This window comes from Ornithorhynchus anatinus, chromosome 12, assembly GCF_004115215.2.
Source record: "Ornithorhynchus anatinus isolate Pmale09 chromosome 12, mOrnAna1.pri.v4, whole genome shotgun sequence".
NCBI classification, from domain to species: domain Eukaryota; kingdom Metazoa; phylum Chordata; class Mammalia; order Monotremata; family Ornithorhynchidae; genus Ornithorhynchus; species Ornithorhynchus anatinus.
In genome coordinates this window covers 52,325,423-52,353,348 of record NC_041739.1, presented here as the reverse complement: position 1 = coordinate 52,353,348, position 27,926 = coordinate 52,325,423, and the positions used below count along the sequence as shown (strand labels likewise).

Here is a 27,926-nt window from a genome sequence, read left to right as displayed (position 1 = left end):
TCTCCCAAGCGCTTAGAACAGTGCTCTGCACACAGTAAGCACTCAATAAATATGACTGCTTGTTTGAGGCCTCACTGCACCCTCATCCCCTCACTCGGGAACTGGGGCCACAAAAGGGAGGCCTCACTGGATCCACCCTCAGCCCCTCACTTGGGATCCGGGGCCACACAAGGAAGACCTCGATTCATTCAATTCATTAATTAAATCGTATTTATTGAGCGCTCACTGTGTGCAGAGCATTGTACTAAGTGCTTGGAAAGTACAATTCAGCAACCAACAGAGACAATCCCTGCCCACAACGGGATCACATTCTAGAAGTGGGGAGACAGATATCTGCCCTCACCCCCTCACTCGGGATCCCGGGGCCACATACGGGAGGCCTCGCTGCATCCGCCTTCATCCCCTCTCTCAGGGTTCTTGGTCCACACAGGTGAGGCCTCACAGCACTTGCCCTCATCCCCTTACTCGGGATCTGGAACCACATGGAAGTCTCGCTGCATCTGCCCTCATTCCCTCGCTCAAGATCCAGGGCCATACAGGGGAGTCCTCACAGTATCCGCCCTCATCCCCTCTCTCAGGGCCAAGGGCCAGAGAGGGGAGGCCACACTGCATCTGCCCTCATACCCTTACTCGAGATCTGGGGCCACACAGGGGAGTCCTCACAGCATCCTCCCTCACCCCTCACTCGAGACCCGGGGCCACTCAGGAGAGTCCTCACAGCATCCTCCCTCATCCCCTCACTCATGGCCAGGGACCACACAGGGGAGTCCTCACAGCATCTGCCCTCATCCCCTCCATCAAAATCCAGGGCCACACAGGGGAGTCTTCACAGCATCTGCCCTGGTCCCCTCACTCATGGCCGGAGACCTCACAGTGTCTGCCCTCATCCCCTAACTCAGGGCTGGGGGCCACAGAGGGCAGGAGGGTGGGGAAAGTGCTTGGGGGGCGGGAGGGGAGGAGAAAAGGGGGCTCCCCCGTGGCGACACACTTTAGGCGAGTCAGGGACATTCTGCACGAAACAAAAACTTCTCACCCTGGGCTTCAAGGCTCTCCATCACCTTGCCCCCTCCTACCTCTCCTCCCTTCTCTCTTTAATAATAATAATAATGTTGGTATTTGTTAAGCGCTTACTATGTGCAGAGCACTGTTCTAAGCACTGGGGTAGATATAGGGTCATCAGGTTGTCCCACATGAGGCTCACAGTTAATCCCCATTTTACAGATGAGGTAACTGAGGCACTGAGAAGTTAAGCGACTTGCCCACAGTCACACAGTTGACAAGTGGCAGAGCTGGGATTCGAACCCATGACCTCTGACTTCAAAGCCCGGGCTCTTTCCACACTCTGCATGCTCCGCTCCTCTGCCGCTCACCTCCTCACCGTCCCCCGTTCACGCCTATCCTGCCATAGACCTCTGGCCCACGTCCTACCACTGTCTTGAAATGCCCTCCCTCCTCACCTCCGCCAAACTAACTCTCTTCCCCTCTTCAAAGCCCTACTGAGAGCACACCTCCTCCAAGAGGCCTTTCCCAGACTGAGCTTCCCCTTTTCCCTCTGCTCCCTCTCTGCTCCCCTTTCACGTCCCATCAGCTAAATCCCCTTTCCTCTGCTCCTCCCCCTCTCCCTTCCCCTCAGCACTGTGCTTATTTGTATATATTTTTATTACACTATTTATTTAGTTAATGAGGTATACATCCCTTTGATTCTATTTATCGTGATCAAGTTGTCTTGTTTTTTGTCCGTCTGTCTCCCCCGATTAGACTGTAAGCCCGTAAATGGGCAGGGATGGTTTCTATCTGTTGCCGAATTGTCCATTCCAAGTGCTTAGTACAGTGCTCTGCACATAGTAAGTGCTCAATAAATACTATTGAATGATAGAGAAGCAGCATGGCTCAGTGGAAAGAACCCGGGCTTGGGAGCCAGAGGTCATGGTTTCGAATCCCGGCTCTGCCACTCGTCAGTTGTGTGACTGTGGGCAAGTCACTTAACTTCTCTGGGCCTCAGTTCCCTCATCTGTAAAATGGGGATGAAGACTGTGAGCCTCACGTGGGACAACCTGATGACCCTGTATCTACCCCAGCGCTTAGAACAGTGCTCTGCACATAGTAAGCGCTTAACAAATACTAACATTAATGAATGACACCCACCCCCGCCATGGCCCCGGGCCAGCGAGGCGCGGAGGCCAACGGGACGGGGGCGAGGACTAACGGGAAGAACGGGACGGGCGGAATCGGCGCGCAGAGGTGGAGGCGGGAACTGCGCCGACCACACCTGGGCGCCGGCACCGCCGAGGGAGGAGAAAAGAGAAGGAAGAAGGAAGGAGGAGGAGGGAGAAGGAGGAGGAGGGAAAAGGGAGGAGGAGGGAGAAGGAAGGAGGAAGAGGAGGGAGGAGGGAGAAGGAAGAAGGAGGAGGGAGAAGGAAGGAGGAAGAGGAGGGAGAAGGAAGGAGGAGGGAGAAGGCGGAAGAAAGGGAGGAGGAGGAGGGAGAAGGAAAGAGGAGGAAGAAGGAGGAGGGGGTAGAAGGAAGAAGGAGCAGGAGGAGGGAGAAGGAAGGAGGAGGAGGGAGAAGGAAGAAGGAAGGAGGAGGAGGAAGGAGAAGGAAGAAGGAGGGAGGAGGAGGAAGGAGAAGGAAGGAGGAGGAGGGAAAGGAGGAGGGAGAGGGAAGGAGGAGGAGGGAGAAGGAAGGAGGAGGGAGAAGGAAGAAGGAGGAGGGAGGAAAAGGGAGAGGAGGAGGAGGGAGGAGGAGGGTCTCCGGGCGGCGCTTGCTTCGGATGAAGGAGGGAGGCTTCGGGGGTCGGGCAGCGGCGGGGAGCATGGAGCGGAGGCTGGGCCGGACCCCCGTGCCCCCTGTGCCCCCCGTGCCCCCCGTGCCCTCGGTGGAAGCCTGGCTGGACGATCACGGAGACTTCGCCGCCTCTTACTTTTCGAGGAAAGCCACCAGGTAAGACCGGAGCCGGCGGCCCCGCACTGCCCTGCACCGCCCTGCGCGACACCACACTGCACAGCCCCGCACTGCACAGCCCCGCACTGCACAGCCCCGCACTGCACAGCCCCGCACTGCACAGCAACACTGCCTCGACGCCTCATTTCCCTTTTCCTTTCCGCCTCGGTTCTAACGGGGGGGTGGGAGGACTTCTAACTCCTCCTGCCCCCTCGCCTTCATTAATTCATTCCATCTGTGTATTAAACGCTTCCTGCGCGCAGAGCACTGTCCTAAGCGCTTGGCAAAGTACGATGCAGCATCAGAGACAATCCCTCCCCACAGCACTTTCTCTCTCGGTTGTAGTCATCTCTGTTGGACTTTCCCGGGCGCTTATCACAGTGCTCTGCACAGAAGAAGCGCTCAGTGAGTACGATGGAACTCATCCACTCAATCGTATGTACTGAGCGCTTCCTGCGTGCAGAGCGTAGTCATCCCTACTACTCTGTTGGACTTTCCCGAGCGTTTACTACAGTGCTCTGCACACAGGAGGCGCTCAGTGAATACGATTTAATTCATTCATTCATTCCATCATATTTATTGAGCGCTTCCCGCCTGCAGAGCACTGTCCTAAGCGCTTGGGAGAGCACCACTGGATAGCAGAGACGATCCCTGCCCGCCCCTCACCACCTTATCCTCTCTCGTGGTTGTCGTCATCTTTACTCCTCTCCCAAGCGTTTAGTACAGTGCCCTGCACACAGTAAGTGCTCAGTGCATACGATGGAACTCATTCGTTCATTGAATCGTCTGTACTGAGCGCTTCTTGCCTGCAGAGCGTAGTCATCTTTAATAATAATGTTGGTATTTGTTAAGCGCTTACTATGTGCAGAGCACTGTTCTAAGCGCTGGGGGAGATACAGGGTAATGAGGTTGTCCCACGTGAGGCTCACAGTCTTCATCCCCATTTTACAGATGAGGGAACTGAGGCACCGAGAAGTGAAGTGACTTGCCCACAGTCACACAGCTGACTAGTGGCAGAGGTGGGATTCGAACCCCTGACCTCTGACTCCCAAGCCCGGGCTCTTTCCACTGAGCCACGCTGCTTCTCTATACTGCTCTATTGGACTTTCCCAAGCGTTTACTACAGTGTTCTGCCCGCAGGAAGCGCTCAATACATACGATTCAATGAATGAATGAGTTCCATCGTATTTATTGAGCGCCTCCTGCGGGCAGAGCACTGTACTAAGCGCTTGGGAGGCACCCCTCGGCAGCAGAGGGAGACGATCCCTGCCCGCCCCTTACCACCTTATTTATCTCTCTCTCGTGGTTGTAGTCTTTACTCCTCTCTTCTTTCATTCAGTAGTATTTATTGAGCGCTTACTATGTGCAGAGCACTGTACTAAGCGCTTGGAATGTACAAATCGGCAACAGATAGAGACAGTCCCTGCCCATTGACGGGCTTACAGTCTCTTCTTCTCTCCCAAGCGCTTAGTACAGTGCTCTGCACAGAGGAAGTGCTCAATGGATATGATGGAACTCATTCAATCGTATTTATTGAGCGCTTCCTGTGTGCAGCGCACCGTACTATGAATGAGTAATTCTATTTATTGATATCGATGCCTGTTAACTTGTATTGATGTCTGTCTCCCCCCTCCCGTAAACCGTAAGCCCGTTGTGGGCGGGGATTGTCTGTCTTTATTGCTCTATTATACTTTCCAAGCGCTTAGTACAGTGCTCAGCGGGCAGGGAGCGCCCAATAAATACAATTGAATGAATAATTCTATTTATTGATAGTGATGCCTGTTTACTGTACTGATGTCTGTTCCTCCCCCGCCGGACTGTGAGCCCCTTGTGGGCAGGGATTATCTCTCTCTATTGTTCTGTTGTACATTCCAAGCGCTCAGTACAGTGATCTGCGCGCAGGAAGCGCTCAATAAATACCATTGAATGAATGACAATGCAGGACCGCCTCCCGCCTCTCCCTAGTTTTCCTGTAGGCTTTAATGCAGACAAGGTTTGTCTCTATTGCTCTGCTGGACTTTCCAAGTGCTCAGTACAGTGCTCTGCGCACAAGAAGTGCTCAATAAATATCAGTGAATGAATGAAAATGTAGGACCCCCCCCCCCAGTTTTCCTGTAGGTTTTAATGTGGGCAGGGATTGTCTCCCTTTATTGGACTTTCCAAGTGTTCAGTACAGTGGTCTGCGCCCAGGAAGCGCTCAATAAATACATTGAATTAATGAAAATGTAGGAACACCCCCCGCCCCCGCCAGTTTTCTGTAGGTTTTAATGTGGGCAGGGATTGTCTATCATTATTGGACTTTCCAAGTGTTCAGTACAGTGGTCTGCGCCCAGGAAGCGCTCAATAAATACCATTGAATGAATGAAAAGGTAGGACCGCCCGCCCCCAGTTTTCCTGTAGGTTTTAATGTGGGCAGGGATCGTCTCCCATTATTGCTCTTTTGGACCTTCCAAGCGCTCAGTACGCTGTTCTGCGCGCTGGAAGCGCTCAGTAAATAGGACTGACTGAACGAATGACGATTCAGGACCGCCTCCCGCCCCCCCTTCCTTAGTTTTCCAGTCGGTTTTGAAGGCATTCCGGCTTGCAACTGCTCTCTATTGTCCTCTCCCAAGCGCTCAGTACAGTCCTGGGCGCTCAGTGAATGAACGATCTCCCCGGGCCCCAGCCGGTCCCGCCCGGCCCGAAAGGTTTCCTTCCTCTTTCTGGCCGTAGTGCCCTCTCCCGAGCCTTCAGTACAGTTCAGTACAGTACCCCAAAGCGCTGAATAAATAGTGCGGGGCGGGGGGGGGGGGGGAGGGGGAGGGGAGGGAGGCGTTCCTGGGGGCGGGACGAAGGGGCCGGGTTTGCGGTTGGCAGAGGGAGGGTGTGCCCGCTGGGTGGGTGCCCGGCGTCCCCTGGGCATCAGCGGGGCGGGGCGGGACAGCCTCCGCTCCCGCTGTCCGGCCGGGAGTCGTCCAGCCCGCAGCCTCCGAGCGGCACCGAGACGGAGCTGGCTGAGCGGTCGAGCTGGGGGGAGGCTACGTGCTGGACGCCCGGCCCCGCCAGGACCGACCGGGGCGGCGCCCACTACCGCCGGGCCCGCCAGGGGGCAGCACCGCCCGGGAAGCCTCTACCTCACCGCCAGGGGGCGCTGAGCAACGGGGGGCGCCGCTGACCGCGATGGGGCGCTGAACAAGCGGGGGGGCATCGCTGCTTGACCGCAAGGGGGCGCCGCTGCCTGACCGCGACGGGCCACCGAGCAACGGGGGGCGCCGCTGCCTGACCGCGAGGGGGCGCCAGAGCGGGCGTGGCAGCCGCCTGCATGGTCCTGCCCCTCCGACCCCTCGCTTTGGCCATGTTGCCCTTTGGAGACAAAACAAGGTATTTATTCTGGCTTTCCCTCCCCAGAAATGCCCCAGGTGAACTCTTGACATGGTTGAAGGAGCAGATTCTCCCTCCTGGCTGCTCTTAGGAACCCCCGGGGCGGGGGGAGGGGGAGGGAGGAGGAGGAGGGTTTCAGGGTGGGAGTCAGGGGACCTAGGTCCTCATCCCGGCTCCATCACGTGCCCTCTGGGTGACCAAAGTCAAGGCACTTGACTCCTTGGTGCAAAACACGGATTATTTACCGTTCCCCTTTGACTGCCCCTGGTGTCTGATCTGATTGTACAGTGTGTGTCCCCCAGCGCAGTGCTTAGCACCTAATGAGCATTTAACAAATGTCACTGATATCATTATTGTGATTGTTGAGGCCGAGCCACCCTGGATGGATTAGTCCTGGGCAGCGACTCACACACGCTGCAAATATGGTGGCCAAATTGCACGGATTCCCGGGAAATTCAACGTTTCTGGTCGCCAAATGCCATAGCACCTAACTGGAACTGTTGTCTTTTTGTATCATCTTCCCTGGGAGACAGATTATCTGTGAGTACTGGAGTTGGGCTCTGCCCAGATGGAAGAAGTAGCATTGCTTTTCTGGAGGCTGCCTCACTAAGAAATATTTGGGTGGGAAAGTGAAAATGTCAAGTTTTTCCTTGGCTTTTCCTCCAGGATCAGAGATCCCATTAGGCATTTAAATATGTCAAGTGCCCAATGGTTCGCTTCCCAGAGAGAATCCAAAGTTACTCCCTAAGCCTAGAAAAGCTCTCCATTCTGTCAAAGACTTAGAATAGTGACCCCCATTCTCATTCTTCTTTGGATGCAGAGCTGAGACTTCTTAATGAAAGGGAGAGCTTTAGTCCATTCCTTTAGAAATGTGCCCTTTTTTCCCCAAAAGCGAAATGGCTTGAATTGAAAAATTGAACTCTTTTAAAATGCATAAAAGTAAAAGTGACTTGGAAGATTTGTTTGTGCCGAACAGGGCTGCCTAGCAAGCGTGCGTGGTCAGTTGTCTAAGTTGAAGAGTTTTGGTAGTGGATTTTCTTTATGGTATTTTATTAATGGATTGTCATTTACCTGGGGGAAGAATGATTATGAATTGAAGTAAAACCCTGTACTAATTCCTGTATTGTGAGGGGTCTAAATTGCTTTTAGAGCAAAATATGTTGTCCAAAGGTGATAATTTATAATAAAATTCCAATTTTAGGCTAATTAGGTTTTAAAAGATAACTCAGTTCATTTATTCTGGTGGTTAAACTTTCCAGAAACTGATGCATATACTAATTTACTAATTGGTTAAATGAATTATGAGGCCAAAAAAAAAAACAAGCTTTAAGATTGGGCTTGTATGTAGTGGTACATTTAAATCTAAACCTATTCAAGAAGTCCATCTTCTCCAAGAAACAAGTGATGTATGACTCTAATACCTGTTTACTTAAGAGGTTTAATTGTCAGTTGACACTCAGTTTATGTCTTCAAGATAAACAATTCTTGATTTAAAATTCATAGCTCCACAAAGGAAATTGTTTGACAGAGTCAATCAATCAGCTGTATTTATTGAGCCCTTACTCTGTGTACCAAGCACTGGGGAGAGTACAACATTACAATATAACAGACACATTCCCTGCCCACCGCAACTGGCAGACCAGAGGCGGAGGCAGACATTAATATAATAAATACATTACAGATATGTCCATAAGCGCTGTGGAGCTGCGGGGCGGGGCTTGGCGGGGTGGAAGGATGAGTAAAGGGAGCTAGTCACGGTGACACAGAAGGGAATGGAAGAAAAAGAAAAGAAGGCTTAGAGTCAGGGAAGTCCTCCTGGTGGAGATGTGCCTTCAATAAGGCTTCGAAGGTGGGGAGAGTCATTGTTGGATATGTGGAGGGAAGGCATTCCAGGCCAGAAGCAGGATGTAGGCGAGAGGTCGGCAGCAAGATAAATGAGATCGAGGTTCAGTGAGTAGGTTAACATTAGAGGAGCAAAGTGTGTGGGTTGGTTTGTAGTAGGAGAGCAGTCAGAGGAGGTTGGGGTGGGGGGCAAGGTGATTGCTTAAAAGCCAATGGTGAGGAGTTTCTGTTTGATGTGGAGGTGGATGGGCAACTACTGGAGGTTCTTGAGGAGTGAGAAAACACGGACTGAATGTTTTTGGAGAAAAATGATCTGAACAGCAAAGCCAAGAGTGGACTGGAGTGGGGAGAGAGAGGAGGCAGGGAGGTTAGCAAGGAGGCTGATACAGTAATCAAGGCGGGTTAGGATAAATCCTTGGATTAATGTGGTAGCTGTTTGGATGGAGCAGAAAGGGTGGATTTCAGTGATGTTGTAAAGGATGAACCTACAGGATTTAGTGATGGACTGAATGTGTACATTCAGTAAGAGAAAGGAATCTAGGATAACACCAAGATTACAGGCTCCTGAGACAGAAAGGATGGTGGGGCCGCCTACAGCGAAGGACATGGTTTGAGTGGAAAGATAAGGAGTTCTGTTCTGGACATGTTAAGTTTGTGGTGGCAGCAAGATATCCAAGTAGAGTGTCTTGAAGGCAGAAGGAAATGGAAGACTTCAGGGAGGGAGAGGGAAATCAGGGCTGGAGATGTAGATTTGGGAATCATCTGCATAGAAGTGCTAGTTGAAGCCATAGAAGCGAATGAGTTCTCCAAGGGAGTGGATGAATGTGGAGAATAGAAGGGGACCCAGAACTGAACCTTGAGGGATCCCCCACCGTTGGGGGGTGGGAGACAGAGCCCATCAAAGAGGCTGAGAATGAGTGGCCAGAGAGATAGGAGAAGAATCAGAAGAGGATGGTGTCAGTGAAGCAGAGGTTGGATAATATTTCCAGGAGAAGGAAGCTGAGAGGTCAAGGAGGATTAAGATCAAGTAGAGGTCTTTGGATTTGGCAAGAAGGAGATGATGGGTGACCTTTCAGAAGGTGGTTTCTGTGGAGTGGAGGGGATGGAAACCAGATTGGAAGGGTTCAAGGAGAAAATAGGGCGAGAGGAACTTGAGACAGAAGCTTGCTCAAAGAGTTTGGAGAGGAATGGTAGGAAGGAGATGGGGCGATAACTGGGGGGAAGCGTGGGGTAAAAGGAGGATTTTTTTTTAAGCTAGGGGAGAGATGAGCATGTTTGAAAGCAGTGGGGAGGAAGCCATTGGAGAGAAAACAGTTGAAAATGGCAGTTAAGGAGGGGGAAAATGGAGGGGACAAGTGTTTTGATCGAATGCTAAGAGTTAGGGTCAGATGCACGGGTGAAGGGGGTGGCTTTGGTGAGGGGATAGGAGATCCTCTCTTGAGATACTGCTGGGAAAGGTGGGAGAGTTGAAGGAGGGGCAGGAGGAGGGAGGGGCTGGGGAGGGGCAGGGCAGATTTTGAAAATAAATGGTGGTATTTGTTAAGCGCTTACTATGTGCAAAGCACTGTTCTAAGCGCTGGGGGATACAAGGTAATCAGGTTGTCCCACGTGGGGCTCACAGTTTTAATCCCTATTTTACAGATGAGGTAACTGAGGCACAGAGAAGTTAAGTGACTTGCCCAAAGTCACACAGCTGGCAAGTGGTGGAGCCGGAATTCGAACCCATGAACTCTGACTCCCAAGCCCGCACTCTTTCCACTGTACCATGCTACTTCTCTGATATGCCTGATAGTTTCAGTTTTCTCAATAAAGTAGGTGGCCAGCTCAGGGGCAGGAGATGGGAGGACAGGAGTTGGAGAGAGTTAAACATCTGGAACAACTGGCCAAGGCAGTGGCATGAATGGCAATAAGGATGGCAAAATAATTTTGCCAGGCAGAGGAGAGAGCAGAGTTAAGGCATGATATGTATCCCTCCTCTTAATAGATGGCTAATTTTTTTAATACCTCCTGGAAGACGCATGTGGGGCAAATTTCTTTTATGTCTTGCAACTGACTCGGATAAGGAGGTGGTTTCAAGGGGAAGAGGAACAGTCTCCTTTATGGAGGGCCTCAAACCTGCTTGTGTGAGTTTGCCAATTTTAAGGTCATTGGTTGATAGTGGTATTTATTAAGCTGCTTACTTTGTGCTGAGCACTTATGATAAGCACTGGGTTGGACACAAAATAAACAGTCTGACCGGAACTATAACTAAGGGTGATTAGATGATTAACTCAGTGATTTAGATTAAATCAGCCAGAACACAGAGAGAGCTATTTGTGCCATCCTTTTTATTTTCTTAGTCAACTTGCAGGCTGAAAGGGTTAAGGGACAGTGTTTATGGTGGTTGTCTTTTCAAGTTTGCTCATACATCAGGAAATTAAGCCCTGAGAGCTCTGATAGTAGCTTGCTCTGAATCTAAAGTAAACTAAAAGAAGGTTGCTTTTCATTTCTTTAGTGGCTGGGAATCTTTCAGATCCCTAAGTGTCATGGTTTATGGTGTGCCCACCTAGTACAAAACAGAGCAATAAAGTCCAGCACTAGAGTAGGTTTGGCATATAATGGAAGTGGCAGATATTAAGTATAGATAACTTTTTATGACCATGTTGGTTCAAAGTTCAGAAACCCTTAGGGGAGTGTGATCAAAAAACCCTCATTTAGTTTTCCGTGCAAAACTTTATTCCTGCCCACACAGATCTGTGCTAAGTCAATTCGAAAAATCTTTTAGTTCCCAAAGACCCCTCTGTTTTAAAGCACTTAAAAGTTTTTAAAATGGTTTTCCATGTTAAAATCATCTGAATATGCCAAAGGCTTGTTGGAAAGGAGAGGATATAGTTCAAAGCAGGTTAATGTTGTTTACTTTAAGTTTACCTTTCACACTCTGTCTTCTGTAGGAAAAGCAGCGGGGCTCAGTGGAAAGAGCCCAGGGTTTGGAGTCAGAGGTCATGGGTTCGTATCCGGGCTCTGCCCCTTGTCAGCTGTGTGGGCAAGTCACTTCACTTCTCTGGGCCTCAGTTCCCTCATCTGTAAAATGGGGATTAAGACTATGAGCCCCACATGGGACAACCTGATGACCCTGTGTCTACCCCAGCACTTAGAACAGTGCTCTGCACATAGTAAGCGCTTAACAAATACCAACATTATTATTATTATTAATGTGAGGTTTGGTGTTACTGTGAAACTTTAGGTTAAGGAAAACCCATCCTGTAGCACTCAAACATTCCGATGCCACTCAAATGTGCCCAGGCAGCTTTGATAATGCAGGAAACCAAGTCCAAACAGACTTACGCTGATGGAAGGACTTTACCTAGCTTCCTAATTCTGTTTTAGTCAAAATGAACACTTTCGAGTAGAACTGAGTGTGCTTTTGCATTTGATCCAAACTGGTGAACTTGCAAGAGATTGCTTCAGAAACGTCCATGAATATAGACACAGTAAGCGCTCAATAAATGTGATTGAATTGAATGAATGAATGGTCTTGTCACAGGCAGAATAATCTTCCAGCCCATGTACAATTCTGCCATTGTTTCAGAATCTTTTTTTATGACTCACTTTCAGTTGAAAGAACGATATGGCAAGCTTGTCATGGTGAATGTTGACAGTAAAGAAACCCTGACAGGGTATGATTTAATTAATTAATTTGCTGACCAGATCCAACACAAAACATTATTTGTGCTATTGATAGACTGTCCCTGTGGCCCAATTTTTCCAGGACTGTTATAGGATTTTTTTGTAGGTGACCCTAGTAAGTGAAAAGAAAATTCCAGTGTCCCAGATTGGGGCTGCCCTGGTTATATTGGTCAGCCTACTGTGGATTAACTCCCAGGGGCTCTTCTTCTCTTTAAATCAGCATCAGTACAATTTGAGTACCTGCTATGTGCAGTGCACTGTAAAAGGTGCTTGGAGAGAGTAGACAATCCTGAAAGACATGGTCACTGCTCTCAAGGAATGGTAATATTTATTAAGTGCTCACCATGTCCAATCTGTTCAACTTGTATCTACCCCAGAACTTAAAACAGTGCTTGACACAAAGTGCTTAACAAATAACATTGTTACAATTGCCATTATTATTAATAATAATAATAATAATAAACACTGGGAAAGATAAATGGACCTAAAAGACATGGTTCCTACTCTCGAGAAGTTTCCAATTTAATAGACTGGATGGTCCATCTCTGGACTGGAGCATCACCTGTACATTCTCACTTTAAGTCTCATGGCATTCAGAAGCCTGAAGTATGGGCAAATCCTTAGCAGGTGCTGAGAGGGATGAGAATGGTGTTCAAGCTAGAGTTAATGAAACCAGTGCCCTGGTTTCCAGGCAAAACAACAAGGACAGCCTATTTAATAATTTGGTTGTTCACATAATCCATTGATCAGTGGTAGTTATTGAATGCTTAATCTGTGCAGAGCATATTGTGTGCTTAGGGAGAGTATATTATAAAACAGATGGTAGGCATGTTCCCTGCCCACATAGAGTTAGAGTTTAGAGTTTAGGTGAGAGACAAACATGAATATAAATAAATAAATTATAGATAGGTACATAATGTCTGTGGGTCTGGAGGTGGAGTGAATATCAAGTGCCCAAAGGATGTGAATCCAAGGGCATAGATGATGCAGAAGAGAAAAGGAGTTGGAGAAAGAGGGCTTAGCTGGGCAAAGCCTCTTGGAGGAGATGTGACCTTACTTAGGCTTTGAAGCAAGGAAGAAGGATGTTTCGGTGTATATGCAGGGGGTGGGAATTGCAGGCCGGGGGAGGATGTGGGACAGGGGTCGGCAGTGAGACAGATGAGATTGGAATACAGTGAGCAAGCTGCTGCTAGGGGAATGAAGTATGCAGGCTGACCTGTAGTAGGAGATCACTGAGGTGAGGCGAGTTGATCAAGTGCTTTATAGCCGATGGTAAGGAGTTTCTGTTTGTTGCGGAGATGGATGGGCATCCACCGGAGGTTCTTGAGGAAAGGGGAGACGTGGACTGAAGGTTTTTGTAGAAAAATTATCCAGGCATAAACATAACCATCTTCCTTTGCTCTATAAGCAGACAACCTTTGGTTCCTCTTCTGGCCGCCTGTAGTCAGAGCTGGCATGTCTCCAGAGGAATCAACTTTTCATTGTGAAAGCTGCAATTTTGAGTCTTTTCAGCACGGTTTGGAAACTTCCCATCTTGTCAGAGACCTGCGATGAGGAAGGCTGGGAGTCTAGCTCAAAATGCCATAGAAGTCACCATGAGAATGGGGAAGTCACCATTCTCATGGCCTCAGGCAAGTGGGTACTGGTGTGTGACTGCGGAATGGCTCATCTGACCTAAGATCCAAGTGACATGCATCGCACAGCTCAATGCCTTAGAAAGTCATTCCAGTCCCAACCTGACTGCTATTGTGGGTTCAGGGGAAGCAGGCAGTAGCTGAATGCACCAGAATCTAGGCTGGTGGGGTCTGTGGAGCAGCGGAGTCAGTGGGCAGTGCTGCTTTGGGGCCTGGGGAGTCTTCCCAGCAGACAATTCAGAGCCATTCTGCCAATGCTCCCAGCCACTCCTTACCTCAGAGCAGCGAAGTGTGCCTCAGGGGCCCCAGGTAAGGGCTGGAGTGTTTTGGGGAGCTGGTAGTGTTGGGAGAGAGGCAGCATTATCCCTGGGGATGCCTCCATTTTCTTAGCTAGGTCTAACACCCCCTCTTTTCAGGCCAGGTAAGGACTTGCAAACTACTGTAAAGTTGGTTTTGTACTTTGGTTGTTGTTTCTTTTTTCCCCTCTCGATTCCTGTGTATTTAGTGTACATAGCATAGGTATACTGCTTTGTGTTGCTTCATATGTAATGTCATTGGAAACCATGATTTTTAAAAGTCTAAAACTTGATTTATTCCAAACTAGAGCTATTGATGATAACCAACATGGAAGGTAATAAGACCTGAGTTCTTATCCTGCTCTATTTTGTGACTTTGGGCAACTCACTTACCTCACTCTTTTTTTTAAGGTATTTGTTAAGCACTTACTATGTGCCAAGTAGTGCTTTGTGTAGATAAAAGATGATTTGCTTGGACACCATCCCTGTCCCACAGAGGGCTCACAGTCCTTATCCCGTTTTACAGATGAGGTAACCGAGGACTAGAGAAGTGAAGTGACTTGCCCAAGGTCACACAGGGTACAAGTGGCAGAGGCAGGTTTAGAACAATCCCCTCCCACCCCCCTGTAGCCTGTGTGGTTGTTAGTGAGCACATAGTACAGTGCTCTGCGTACAGTTAGCACTGAATAAATATGAATGAATGAACAAACTCAAGTTCCCTGACTCCCAGGCATGTGCCGTTTCCATTAGGCCATATTGCTTTCTGGTCCTTAATTTCATCATCTGTAAAATGGGGAAAAAATATCTACTATCTGTCCCTCTGTGAGAAAGGAACTGGTTCCAATCTGATTAGCTTGCAGCTACCCCAGAGTTTAGCAGAGTACTTTGGCACAGGGTAAGTGCCTAATCAATATTGTCTTCTCTTTTAAATGAGATCTATACATATTCTGATAAACTGAAAGGCACTTCAGTAGCCTATGTAGTATTTATTGGGTTCCTACTATGTGCAGGGCACTGTGTTAAGTGCTTGGAGGAGTAAAACAGAAGAGGACCAAGTAATGTACTCCAACAAGGAGTTTACCTCCAGGGGATAATTTGTAAGGTGTAAAGGTGATTTTGATCATTCACTCTTACATTGGGTTTTGCTGCTATTAGACCAGTTTTGAAATGATATCATGCTTAAGTTGACAAGAAGTAGCGTTTTATCTTATCTCCCATGGTAGGAACCCCTGAATGAATAAGTATTTTAAAATATCACATCTTCCCACCTCTTTTCTAGCTGTATTTTAAAGTAACAATCCAAAAGTCAGCAATCAAATATTTTCCTTTTGTACAAAAGCCTCTTTTTGTAAAGAAGAAATGTAGAGTAGATATGTGCAGGAATCAAAGTGCTTTATTTTCAATTTCAGTAAATTCCCCTTTTTAGAATGTAAGCTCGTTATAGGCAGGCACCGTTTGTACTGACTCTGTTGTGTCGTGCTCTCCCAAACGCTTAGTACAATGCGCTGCCCACAGTAAGTGCTCAATTAATACGCATGATTGATTGTTAAATGAAATGACAGGCTCAGTATTCTGGGCCTGTTTCCAGGTTAGTGGAGGCACACATTAAGCACTGGACAAAACCTCCAGTCATTTGATTTCAGTGATTTCAGGCTGTGGCTGAGGATTCAGGGTCTTAATAGGTTTTTATGTGCACATAGATGCATTTTTGAAGTTGAATTGTGTGAGGGATCCAATTGCACACAGCATGCCTCCTGGGTCAAGGCCAGTATGTGTCCGATATTTCAGTGGAATTAAAGGGTTATTTTTTTACTTTTGTTGTGGACGTGTTTTCTCTACAGATCATGGTATCCCATTCAAGGCAGGTAATTTTATTAATTACCAATTATTTACTGTGGTTGAGAATTAAAAGCTTGATTTAAGCTGAGCACTACATTAGTAAAAGGGATTCTTTGGTGGGGTTTCAAGAAAAGAAAGGCAGTCGTATATCATGACTAACCCAATGCTTAGCAGTTTGCATTATTTCTAGTATTGTAATTAGGCGAGGGGGAAAAAAGTGACATTGCAAGTCAAATTGTTTTTTGTTTATGTAAATTTTGGAAAGTGGTTACATGGATAAATATTGTATCAGCTTTGCATTCAAGTGCTTTGCCATGACTAAAATTGTATACAGAAAATAGTATTTTTTTATGGGTTTGTATTTTCTTCAGTAAAAGTTTGATCCATCTTTAATCTGGTATTTGGCCCCCAATTTTTTAATTTGTTACTCAAAATACTGGTTTTTTTCTCTATCTTGTTTTCAAATTCATGTTATTCCAAGGTGAAGAGGCCATGCTTTGAGGCCTTGTATGTAGCAGTGCTCATTCTAAAACAACCCCCAAGCGTTTCATGTCAATGGTTTCTACTGAGAAATTGCTGACTTGAAAATGACAGTTATTAACATTTAGTGGTTGTTCCATGGAAATCAGTTATGAGTCAGATTTTTTTCAAATAAAATGGAATTTTAGAATCAACAACAAATGTAGCGTCTCCTCGCATTCAGTACCAGTGTTCATTTCTAGCTCAAAAAAAAACCACTTAAGCCAGATTTTTCAAGAGATTCAAGAGTAACAAGGGTGTGTTGAGACATTAAGGAATGTTTGACAAAGGCTCTTAACTTGAAGGGTACTCTTCTATGTTCCCAAATTTTCCTTGCCTCTCAGAGGCTAACTATTTAATTACTCTGGTGAGTCCTGTCTTTTGGAGTGTGGGAAATTGCAGACCCCAAGGACATATGTTTTGGGGTTTTTTTGTTTTTTTAAAGAGGGCATATTTGGATGTTGGATTGTGGCTACTTGGAAATTTCACCCTAAATATCTCTTGCCCCATAGATTGTTCAAGGAAATAACTGTGTTCATTTGCAAAATTTTCCACAAGAATGTAAAATGAGAAGTATTGCATTATCAATTGCCACAAAAATAAGGTACACCAGCAATCAACTGAGTCCCTCTATTCCATTCACAAAGATTTCCCTACTCTAGCTGTCCTCACTGCCCACAAGAGCCAGATGTAAAAATGATTCATAAATATTTTTCCTCTGCCAAAAGTCTGGAAGAAAAAAAATCAATAAATCTTTTAACCTGTTCTTCAGTAATTGGCATTCCATGCTGAATGGGTATCACTTAGGGGATTTTAGTCATTTTTAGTTTTAAGCCCCCTTAGCATATTGTTTCATTCTTTTACTATATCGATGATTGTCGAAAATGGAAATAAAATCTGTCTTGGCTTTTAGTGATGCTAGCTTTGATCAACCATGTTAGTAGACCTTGAATATTGCATTTTATGCTATTTTTTGAAGAAAAATACTTGAAGCTCAAGTGTTAGGGCAAAATCATTAGGCTAGGTTAGTTGAAAATCTACCAGATTAACTGCTTGCTACTTTTTTACATTAGTTAAAAATTGTCCATTTTATTTAAGTACCAAACCATGAGCTTCCAATTCCTATTATACCCACATAATGAAAGTAGAAATTGGGTTAGAAGTGTTGCAGGTTCTGAGTTGGGTTTTTTTAAACCAACTCACTACTTATTACCTGTAATCTCACTGCCTCTTGTTTTCAGTATTGTAGATCATAGAAGAGTACAGGTACTACTAGGTCAAGAACGTTTTGACATGCTAGATAGAAAGTATTATATGAAGACCAATTTAACTTTGAGTTTGCAGCAATAGAATCTTTCACCATAGTTATTGCTCTTAAAACTGATCTTTTTAAGGTATGTTTTATTATACATTCCTCTCAAGAACATGAATCTATTTTGGATTTGGTAGTTAAACTGTTGGTAACGTATGTTTCTCTGTTGTAGTCGTGATACAGTGACAAGTTCAGTGTTCCTACTGTAAGAATATACTACCCTTTGTTTCATAAGCATATTTGCTCTGTAGATTCTTTCAGCCATTTCCATCATTCCCTTGGGAAGTTACTCTTTGACCTTTTCCCTCTGTCTTCCCATTACTGAAGAACTGGGATTTCTGTGTGGGTTGTTGTTTTTTTCAGCGTTGGAAATATGCTGTCTGCGTGGCCCTGCCCTAAAGCAGCTGTTAGGTAGAACTAAGATGACATGTCCCTTCAAGAGCACGAGCTCATTTATTTTCACAGTGCACACCCGACCCCTTGCAGCATCACCCCAGAAAGCTAAGCATTCTTAGTGCTATAAAGATGCCTTGTGAAATTACTCCATTAAGCATTGTTTCCATTGATAATGCTTTTCATATCAAATTGTTGTTGTTGCATAAGAAACAAGTGGAGTGAGGAATAATATTTCTCTGATTGGATGTATTGTTTAGAAAACAGCGAGAAGCAGCGTGGCGCAGTGGAAAGAGCACGGGCTTTGGAGTCAGGGCTCATGAGTTCGAATCCCAGCTCTGCCACTTGTCAGCTGTGTGACTGTGGGCAAGTCACTTAACTTCTCTGTGCCTCAGTTCCCTCATCTGTAAAATGGGGATTAAGATTGTGAGCCCCATGTGGGACAACCTGATTCCCCTGTGTTTACCCCAGCGCTTAGAACAGTGCTCGGCACATAGTAAGCGCTTAACAAATACCAACATTTTTTAAAGCAGCTATGAGTTTCTAAATATAAATCTCACAACAAGCCGAGTGGGTCAGTTCCTTAAGATGTCTGTTTGGCTTGTCATTTCCTTTCATGCAACCCAGTGAATGAAAATGGTTACTTCACTTTGAAGGTTCATTTATGGCAAGGGAATTTTTGTGCTTCAAGTATTAGCTGCCCCTTTTTGTGTAGGATAACGGATTGTATTCATTTTAGTGTTCTTATAAAATGAAATAGACTAGATTTCTGTGAGGATGTTTTGGATGGGATCCCAACCGTCAGAGTCCGGATTGGATTCAAGTTTTTGCATACGTTTTTCGTTAGATTTATTTTTGAGACTGGGTTAGTTTGACATGTTTATGATTAGCATTGCCTTTCATTAGCAGCCCTGTGCAGCTTAAGTATACTGGGTTTCTAAGGAGCAGCATCCTGAGACTGCCATACTGTGCAGGGGGAAAAAAGATAACCCTTAGGGAATGTGTCTAACAACCCTGTTGTGTTGTACTTTCCCAAATTCCTAGTACAGTGCTCTGCAAACTGGAAGCGGTCGGTAAATATGGTCGATTGATACTTTCTTAAAATGGCAAGTCCTTAAATTACTGAGAAACTAGTGATTAATTGTGGCAACTTCTCTACCAAGTATATGAAGGTAATGTTTATTTTCCAACAAAAGTGTAATCACTGGACTTCAGCAAAAGCAGATGTTCTAAGGTTGAACTAAACCATGTTTTTGCCCAGAGGATTTGTTGACTATTCAGGGTGCACAACTTCTCAAGCATTGCAGTCATTAGACACTCAGTCAATGCCCACCTCAATAAGAAAGTGCCCTTTTCCCCTAATCTTCTCCTCTTCCTTTTTCTCCAACTGCTTGGCTTCCTTCAAACAGCAGGACAGATGCCTCCGTGCTTTACCCCTTTGGAGATGTCATTAGGTTTCTGAAATGAGTTTAGAGTGAGTTTAGAATGCAGGGTACAATGTGTCCTTGCATGCCAATTCCTTCTCCAACACCAATTGGGACCTGTTTCTTGGTCTGGATAGCTTTACAGGATTTTACCGCAACTCACCATTTTGGTCTAGTGTACATCACTTACAGACCCACACACCCTTCCTAAACTTGGGAGAATTGAGCTCAAAATGATATTTTTTGAGAAAATATTTGAATTTGAATCGCAAAGTCTAAGGGCTCCCACAGCTTTGTCTCACAGGCTCCCCTCCCCTATACCCCCAGTAAAGTGAACAGGCATTCCCTGATTGTCTTGTCTGCTTATAATAATAATAATAATCATGATAGTATTTGTTAAGCGCTTACTATGTGCCAAGCACTGTTCTAAGCGCTGGGAGAGATACAAGGTACTCAGGTTGTCCCACGTGGGGCTCACAGTCTCAATCCCCATTTTACAGATGAGGCAACTGAGGCATACAGAAGTGAAGTGACTTGCCCAAGGTCACATAGCAGACAGGTGGCAGAGTTGGGATTAGAACCACAACCTCTGACTCCCAAGCCCGTGCTCTTTCTACTAAACCATGCTGTTTCTGTAATAATAATGATGGTATTTGTTAAGTGCTTACTATGTGCCAAGCACTGTTCCAAGCACAGGGTAATCAGGTTGTCCCATGTGGGGCTCACAGTCTTAATCCCCATTTTACAGAGGAGGGAACTGAGGCACAGAGAAGTGAAGTAACTTGCCCAAGGTTACACAGCAGACAAGTGGCAGAGCCAGGATTAGAACCCATGTCCTCTGGCTCCCAAGCCCGGGCTCTTTCCACTAAGCCACGCTGCTTCCCGTTGGGCTATTTTGTAGACATCTGTTTATATACCCACAGTGTTTGTCACAGGGTTGGCTCTCCCACTTTGACCTCCCATCTTTGGGATTTGGCAGTTTGTGTGTGCTCCCATTCTGTTAGATTCTCAATCTTCCAAAGAGTGGGGGTCTTGTCTTTCACTTCTCTTCAAGGCCCCCCGAGGACTTAAGGTCTGTTCTACAAATAGAAATCAGTCATTCAATCAGTTTATGTTTTTTAGAGCCATTAAAATATCTGATGTGGTATTTATTGAGCTCCTACTGAGTCTGAAGTGTTGAATTGAGCATTTGGGAGAGAATGGGAACAAGACAAATGTTCTCGGCTCTCAAGGAGTTTGCAGTGTAGACTTAAGTGCTGCTGATAAGGAGGATGCTTGAAATAATCCAGAAAGTGGAGGATAATTATGCACTAAAGCTCTGATTGTTCCAAGTTATTCAAAAGGAAGAAAAATCTTTTGTAATATTACAAGTCTGAAGTTGCTCTAAAGTTTGTCTTTTGTGAAGTTTTAAGGACTGGGTATAAGTTATCTCTCTGGTCTATTTAAAACCCTAATTGTATCATGTATGAGAAGGTGACTATAAAGACAAAATTATGAGGTACAAATATTGTAAATTTTTCACAATGAAGTGATTTGGAAATATAGACTTAATTGTTTGCAAAGGAACCTAAAGTAAAGATGGAATATCAGTAAGATGGTAATAGATTTATGCTTGTGACGTTACTTTCGGTAAAAAAAAGAATGAGGAAGTACTAAATACAACAAAGAGTGAATCTTCCAAACCCTTGAGAAAACAGTTTTGTAAACTCTTTTAAAAATTACAATTCTTTATCACTTCCAGAATTTTCCAGTTTAAATTCTTTTGTTTGCTTTAGTCATTTTGTAATGTCATCAAAATGAGTCATGTTCCTTAAACCGCGAGTTCGTATTTGCAACCAACCACGTAAGCATATATTTTTTTAGGTTTATTGAAGCAGTGGGTCTGAGTGGAGAGAGCCCAGGCCTGGGAGAAGGGGGTCTGGGTTCTAATTCTGACTGCCACTTGTCTGCTCTGTGACTTTGGGCAAGTCACTCAAAGTAACTGAGGTTACTTTAAGTTATCGGTAAAATGAGGATTAAATCCTACTCCCTGCTACTTAAACTCTGAGCCCAAGAGGGACAGGGACTGTGTCCAACCTGACTTTTGTATCTATCCCAACACTTAAGAGTGTTTGGCACATAGTAAAGGCTTAACAAGCACCATTTAAAAAAAAATTGAACAACTAAGGCACAAGTCATAAACTAAGGCAAAATTCAATACTGCTCTGAATTAAAAACCATAAGATTTTTTTACAATCAATCATAAATATTTATTTGGCACCTACTTGGTATAGAGCATTGTACTGTTACGGAGATTACAACAGAATTAGTAGATGTGATTCCTGTTATCAAGGAGTTTACAATTTAATGAGAACAACAGATGCTAAAATAAATGACAAATTGCAATAAATTAAATCACCCACTTTACTGAAGATATGTTACATCTGCTTTCCTAATCATGTTGTATCTTAGCAAGTGGTGGTTTTGATGCTTGTGATTTTAGTAATGTATTCCAGCAGTAGAATTTACAACAATGCCAAATTTGAAGCATGAGCAAAATGTTAAAAATATTACCAAATGGTGGTTAAAGGGTTATGTAATATTGTATTCATCAGTATCAAGAAGTTCTTTTATCCTTATCCCCTATCCATACATTCCATAAGTTTTTTCCTCCTTTGGACAATATACTAAAATGTGTTATGGTAATTTTTTACATGTGCCAGTATGCACTAACTATGATTATAAAAATGTTTCCAATATGTTATAAAATATAAATTATTATGCATTAATTGTATCTGAGGAGGTGTTCTTAAGAATTCTTTGGACCCATTATTTCATGTTTACCAAAAAGAGAAACAGTGAACATGTGGACTGTGCCATTTTGTCAGAAAAAAAACAAATCTTAAAACAGCATAAAAGCTTTATTTGCCAATCCCATAAGCAGCTTCTTACTGAAACACTACAATTGGGATTAGAGAAACATATCTGAGTTCTAATCTTTACTCCTTAATGTTCTTATTTGGTGATTTTTTTTTTTTTGGTCCACCCATGTGAAATTGACACTGGATTTATCCTGTCTTTGTAATTACATCAAAAGGGCATGACGACGATTAGTTAAAAAATATTTATAATGAAACTTTTTAGGGAAGTTGTTATTAACAAAGCAATTATACTCACTTTGATTCTTTTAATCTAGAAAGACTCTCCAAGAAGCCCTTTCTAGGTAACCCCTTCCTTTCAGGAGATGCTGAGCAGGAGTCTAGGGCCTAAAACATACTTCTGAAAGGACACTTCTCTTCAGCCACGCAATGCACTATTCAATATCCCTTGTAATCAGGAAGTTTTCCATGCGCCTAATTTAAATCTGTCCTAATCTAATTTTACTCCATTTCCTTCTTTATACCCTTAGGGGAAATGGAGAAAACTAAGCCTCTGGGAAGTAACCCTTCAGATACTGTATTTCTGTATTGCTAGTAAGTTACCTTTCTTCTTCTTCTTGTTCAGGCTAAACAGTTCTAATTCTTTTGGCCTTTCTCCATTAAATATTACCCTCAGTGTTTCTCGGATTGCGTGACCCTTACTCATTCGCCCTAGGGAAGGGTAGGGTTGAATTGATGCTATGGCCAGTTTTATTCTTCAGGCAGTAGTGGCTAAGGGACTGGCGTAAGTGGTGAACTCTTATTTCTAAGTAGGGAGGCTAGTCAGTTTTTGCAGACAATTTCAGTTGAGGACTTATCCTGACAATTTCAATTGAGAGCCCAAAACAGTCACACAGTGGTATTTATTGAGGGAACGGCCTTAAATTTCAGCAGAGGGGATTTATTTTTCATGGATGGAAATCCCTTGTTCAAAATTTCAAGTCTAGGGAGACAGCTAGCTTAGGGAGACAGTTTCAGTGCTTGTCATCATGGAAGTAGAAGGCTGATTGGATGAACTCTCAGTTTCCATTCTGATTGTAATAATCATAATTGTGGTATTTAAGCGCTGATTATGTGCCAGGCACTGTACTAAGCCTGGGGTAAATACAAGATCAATGGGTTGGACACCGTCCCTGTCCCACACAGGGCTCCCAGTCTCAGTCCGCATTTTATAGATGAGGAAACTGAGGCATAGAGAAGTGCAGTGATTTGCCCAAAGTCACACAGCAGACAAGTGGCAGAGCTGGGTGTAGAACCCAGGTCCTTCTGATTCCCAGGCCCATACTCTATCCACTAGGTCACGGTGCTTCTTTTATAATTGGAACACTTGAGTGTTTTTCCTACCCTTTTTAGTTAAGAGCCTTATTAGCGGAATAAGGAAATGTTTGTACAACAATGTGAGCCTGTTGACAGTATGCTGCACTGTTGGAAGGAACCATTTGAGCCCAAGTGACTGGAATCAAAGCGGGTTGTTATTGTCAAGGTCAAGAACGCTGTTCGAGGCCCTTGGGAAGTCCTGAAGAAAAAAGGGACACATTCCCTGTCCACAAGAGGACAGTGTGAGTTTTCCTTAGTGGGGTATTTTGCAAATACATTCAATAGTATTTATTGAGCGCTTACTATGTGCAGAGCACTGTACTAAGCGCTTGGGATGAACAGGTCGGCAACAGATAGAGACAGTCCCTGCCGTTTGACGGGCTTACAGTCTAATCGGGGGAGACGGACAGACAAGAACAATGGCACTAAACAGCGTCAAGGGGAAGAACATCTCGTAAAAACAATGGCAACTAAATAGAATCGAGGCGATGTACAATTCATTAACAAAATAAATAGGGTAACGAAAATATATACAGTTGAGCGGACGAGTACAGTGCTGTGGGGATGGGAAGGGAGAGGTGGAGGAGCAGAGGGAAAAGGGGAAAATGAGGCTTTAGCTGCGGAGAGGTAAAGGGGGGATGGCAGAGAGAGTAGAGGGGGAAGAGGAGCTCAGTCTGGGAAGGCCTCTTGGAGGAGGTGATCTTTAAGTAAGGTTTTGAAGAGGGAAAGAGAATCAGTTTGGCGGAGGTGAGGAGGGAGGGCGTGATCCAGGGGTCGACGGCGGGATAGGCGAGACCGAGGGACGGTGAGGAGGTGGGCGACAGAGGAGCGGAGCGTGCGGGGTGGGCGGTAGAAAGAGAGAAGGGAGGAGAGGTAGGAAGGGGCAAGGTGATGGAGAGCCTTGAAGCCTAGAGTGAGGAGTTTTTGTTTGGAGCGGAGGTCGATAGGCAACCACTGGAGTTAATAATAATAATAATGTTGGTATTTGTTAAGCGCTTACTATGTGCCAAGCACTGTTCTAAGCGCTGGGGTAGACATGGGGAGTCAGGTTGTCCCACGTGGGGCTCACAATCTTAATCCCCATTTTACAGATGAGGGAACTGAGGCACAGAGAAGTTAAGTGACTTGCCCACAGTCACACAGCCGACAAGTGGCAGAGCTGGGATTCGAACTCATGAGCCCTGACTCCAAAGCCCGTGCTCTTTCCACTGAGCCACGCTGCTTCTCCGTTCAACTATGGAGTTGTTTAAGAAGGGGAGTGACATGCCCAGATCGTTTCTGCAGGAAGATGAGCCGGGCAGCGGAGTGAAGAATAGACCGGAGCGGGGCGAGAGAGGAGGAAGGGAGGTCAGAGAGAAGGCTGACACAGTAGTCTAGCCGGGATATAACGAGAGCCCGTAATAGTAAGGTAGCCGTTTGGGTGGAGAGGAAAGGGCGGATCTTGGCGATATTGTAGAGGTGAAACCGGCAGGTCTCGGTAACGGATAGGATGTGTGGGGTGAACGAGAGGGACGAGTCAAGGATGACACCGAGATTGCGGGCCTGCGGGACGGGAAGGATGGTCGTGCCATCCACGGTGATGGAGAAGTCTGGGAGCGGACCGGGCTCCTTTATAATACACAACCCATCCTTTATAAGAGAACTAGTTGTAGTAAAGCCCATGAGGATTAGGTGCTTCTGAAATTCAAAAGAAACTCCTATTTTTTATTAGCGATGGGACACCTCATCACCATTTCGGATTCTTACCATAGTGTAGTGATGGTTTCGGTTTGCTAAAATTCTAAGCCAGGTGGAAAGTTTGTAATCTTTGTTTGCAAATCGGACTGGAGGTCTATTAGTAGAAATGTCTCTTCTTCACACAGACTGCTTAGAAAGCATCTTTCTCTTTTCCTCTATTCCTTTCCCCTTCTCCTACTTAGTGGCCTCTCCCTCTCTTTCTCCTGTGTATTCTGAATTTTTTGTTTTTGTTGCTTATTTCCAGGATTGCTTTTTTAGTATATGTGATTATGATGGCATTTGTTAAGTGCTTACTATGTACCCGGTGCTGTTCTAAGTGCTGGGGGAGAAACAAGTCATATGACATCCTTTTTTCCCCTCTGGCTTTATTTTAACACAGAATGCATACTTTGCCCACCCCTCTTTAAATATCTCTCCACCCTCCTACAATTTGTTAATTTGATAATTAACAAATCACAATTATCACCCACCATCCTCTTTAAATATCTTTTTCCCCCTCTCCCCCTCCCCACTAGGGCAGATCGTGTCAGCCCCTCACCGCCTCTCCCACCCTAAACTGTTTTGTCATTCACCCCTTCTCCTCTTCATTCCTTCCGGGTGTCACAGTCCTTACCCTTCTCCCCACCATCCGATCCTCTCTGGCTTTCTGACCTTCTGCGTTTCCCTCCTTACCCAGTAAATATTCATTCAATAGTATTTATTTATTTAGTAGTTATTTATTGAGCGCTTACTATGTGCAGAGCACTGTACTAAGCGCTTGGAATGTACAAATCGGCAACAGATAGAGACAGTCCCTGCCCACTGACGGCCCTACAGTCTAATCGAATGTCTTACTAGTAATGTCAATGAGTGGTCAGGATGGGAATCCTGCTCTTCTTTACATGTTGGCTAGAATTATGCGGAATCTCCCTTGGAAAATTCCAGGTGTCCCTCCTTCTGGTCTCAAAGATTTCAGGACCGAGGACTTGTTATGGAGGAAGGCGTTGCAGCAATAGGAATGTGTGTGACTGTGGGCAAGTCACTTAACTTCTCTGTGCCTCAGTTCCCTCATCTGTAAAATGGGGATTAAGACTGTGAGCCCCACGTGGGACAACCTGATTCCCCTGTGTTTACCCCAGCGCTTAGAACAGTGCTCTGCACATAGTAAGCGCTTAACAAATACCAACATTATTATTATTATGCCGCCCCTGCCTCTACCCTTGGTCTCTGCTGGTCGTGTTCCTGCTGGGACATCCAGGGTGGCTAGCAAGTAGGTTGGCAGACGCATAAGACGTTGTGAGGTGCAAGAGGGAGTCTTAGGTGCAAGACCCACTTAGAGCCAGAGTAACTACTGTAGACTGCCTCTGTGGTCTTCACCTCCCAGATGCTTACAGGTCATTTTCCAGAGGCCAGCTGAGCCCTGGCAACCTGAAAAATTCTCTTCCAGGTAGATCTGGGCTCAAAACCTTGTACAACTGGTGACATAGCTCCTGCATGCACTGCTCTGTGTCTAGTTGTTTCAGTCGCTAAGGGGGAGAATTATGTAAACTTGTGTAGATACACAGTGTGTGTGTGTGTATGTGCACATATATATACATATGCACATATATGCACATATATATTATATAAATTAAAGTGCAAGAATGTCATAGAGCTAGAAAGATGTGGGAAGGATGTGAAAGAAAATGGAACCATCTATGGTGTACTTAAGTTCCATAGAAAGGTGTTCTATTACTTGCATAAAAAGGAAGTAATTTAATGTTCCAGTTTGCATTCTTTCAGGATTAGTGCATCTGTTCAGTACTACCTAAGTGATCAGGAAAAAAATGTAGGAATTTCTGGAATGATTACTTTTCAAAAGTTGTTTACCCAAATTCAAGAGAATTTTTAAGCATCATCATTAGGTACTGGCTAGGATGATTATCTCTGGTTAAAAATATGTCTAAAAATGTAAAAAACAACAACTTATAAAGCCAATTTTTGAAAGAGCAGATTTGTATTTTTTTGCTCACATTGTTTATCTTGCAGTAGACTAGGGGGACAGAATTGCTCATCATGTTGAATTAATGCTTCTGCTTAGCCAACTGAACATGTGGAGACTCTCTGATTTACCACCGTGGGTGATTTTGAGCTACTTATGTGAACGGAGAGACTGAAATAAGGCCTTTGAAAAATGTGACCAAATTGTTGCTTTACTTCAGCATTTCATCTTATGTGACAGGCAGAGAAGGAAGGCTTTTCTTCCTGAGGTGGTGCTAAGGGCCTGTTTTCCTTGTTTTACTCCAATAGCCTTTATCTTTTGGAGTTAAACGTCTATATAATGGGCAGTGGGACTGAAGGGTCTCTCAAGGTATCACATACTCTTTCAAATACCGTGGTCCAGCAAAACTTAGATGGAATAAATCCATTTTATTTTTAATAATTCAAACTGTATGTTTTAATACAGGTTGAATTGATATGTCTTGGATCTTTTTCCTGTAACTTGTTTTGTCTTGTCATATGCCGTCGAGTCGTCTCTGACCCATAGCGACTTATCAAATGATTAATTTTTATGAGCCGTTTGAAAAATAGGGAGTTTCTTTGAAACTTGCGTGGCCATGATGAAGGGTGGAGGAGGGCGACTCAGAGGAAGTTGGTGGTCAACTTCTTTTTTCTTCTTAAAAACAGGAAACTCTTCCCAAGAATAAACAAACCCAAACCCCCAACAGTAAAGTTTGGGTATTTGTCGCAAGAGATTGCTCGGAATTCCAAGTTCAGATTTGGAGGCTTAAA

The 27,926-nt window shown here is 45.0% G+C and overlaps 1 protein-coding gene across 3 annotated transcripts in view; it reads left to right on the top strand.

Annotated features, from left to right (window-relative positions):
- Positions 1–2,838: 2,838 nt before the first annotated feature.
- The window catches only part of PDE5A (phosphodiesterase 5A), a 99,605-nt gene continuing 74,517 nt past the window's right edge, over positions 2,839–27,926 (top strand). For 2 of the 3 annotated variants that reach the window (XM_001512530.6, XM_007672989.4), the window contains exon 1: positions 2,839–2,939. Coding sequence is in view for 1 of the 3 variants with exons in the window: in XM_039913742.1 (XP_039769676.1) it covers positions 6,241–6,299 (59 nt within the window). In the remaining 2 variants the exon portion in view is untranslated. Of the gene's footprint in view, positions 2,940–6,198; positions 6,300–27,926 lie in introns of those variants that run through there. The other variant, XM_039913742.1, reaches the window with a different exon arrangement.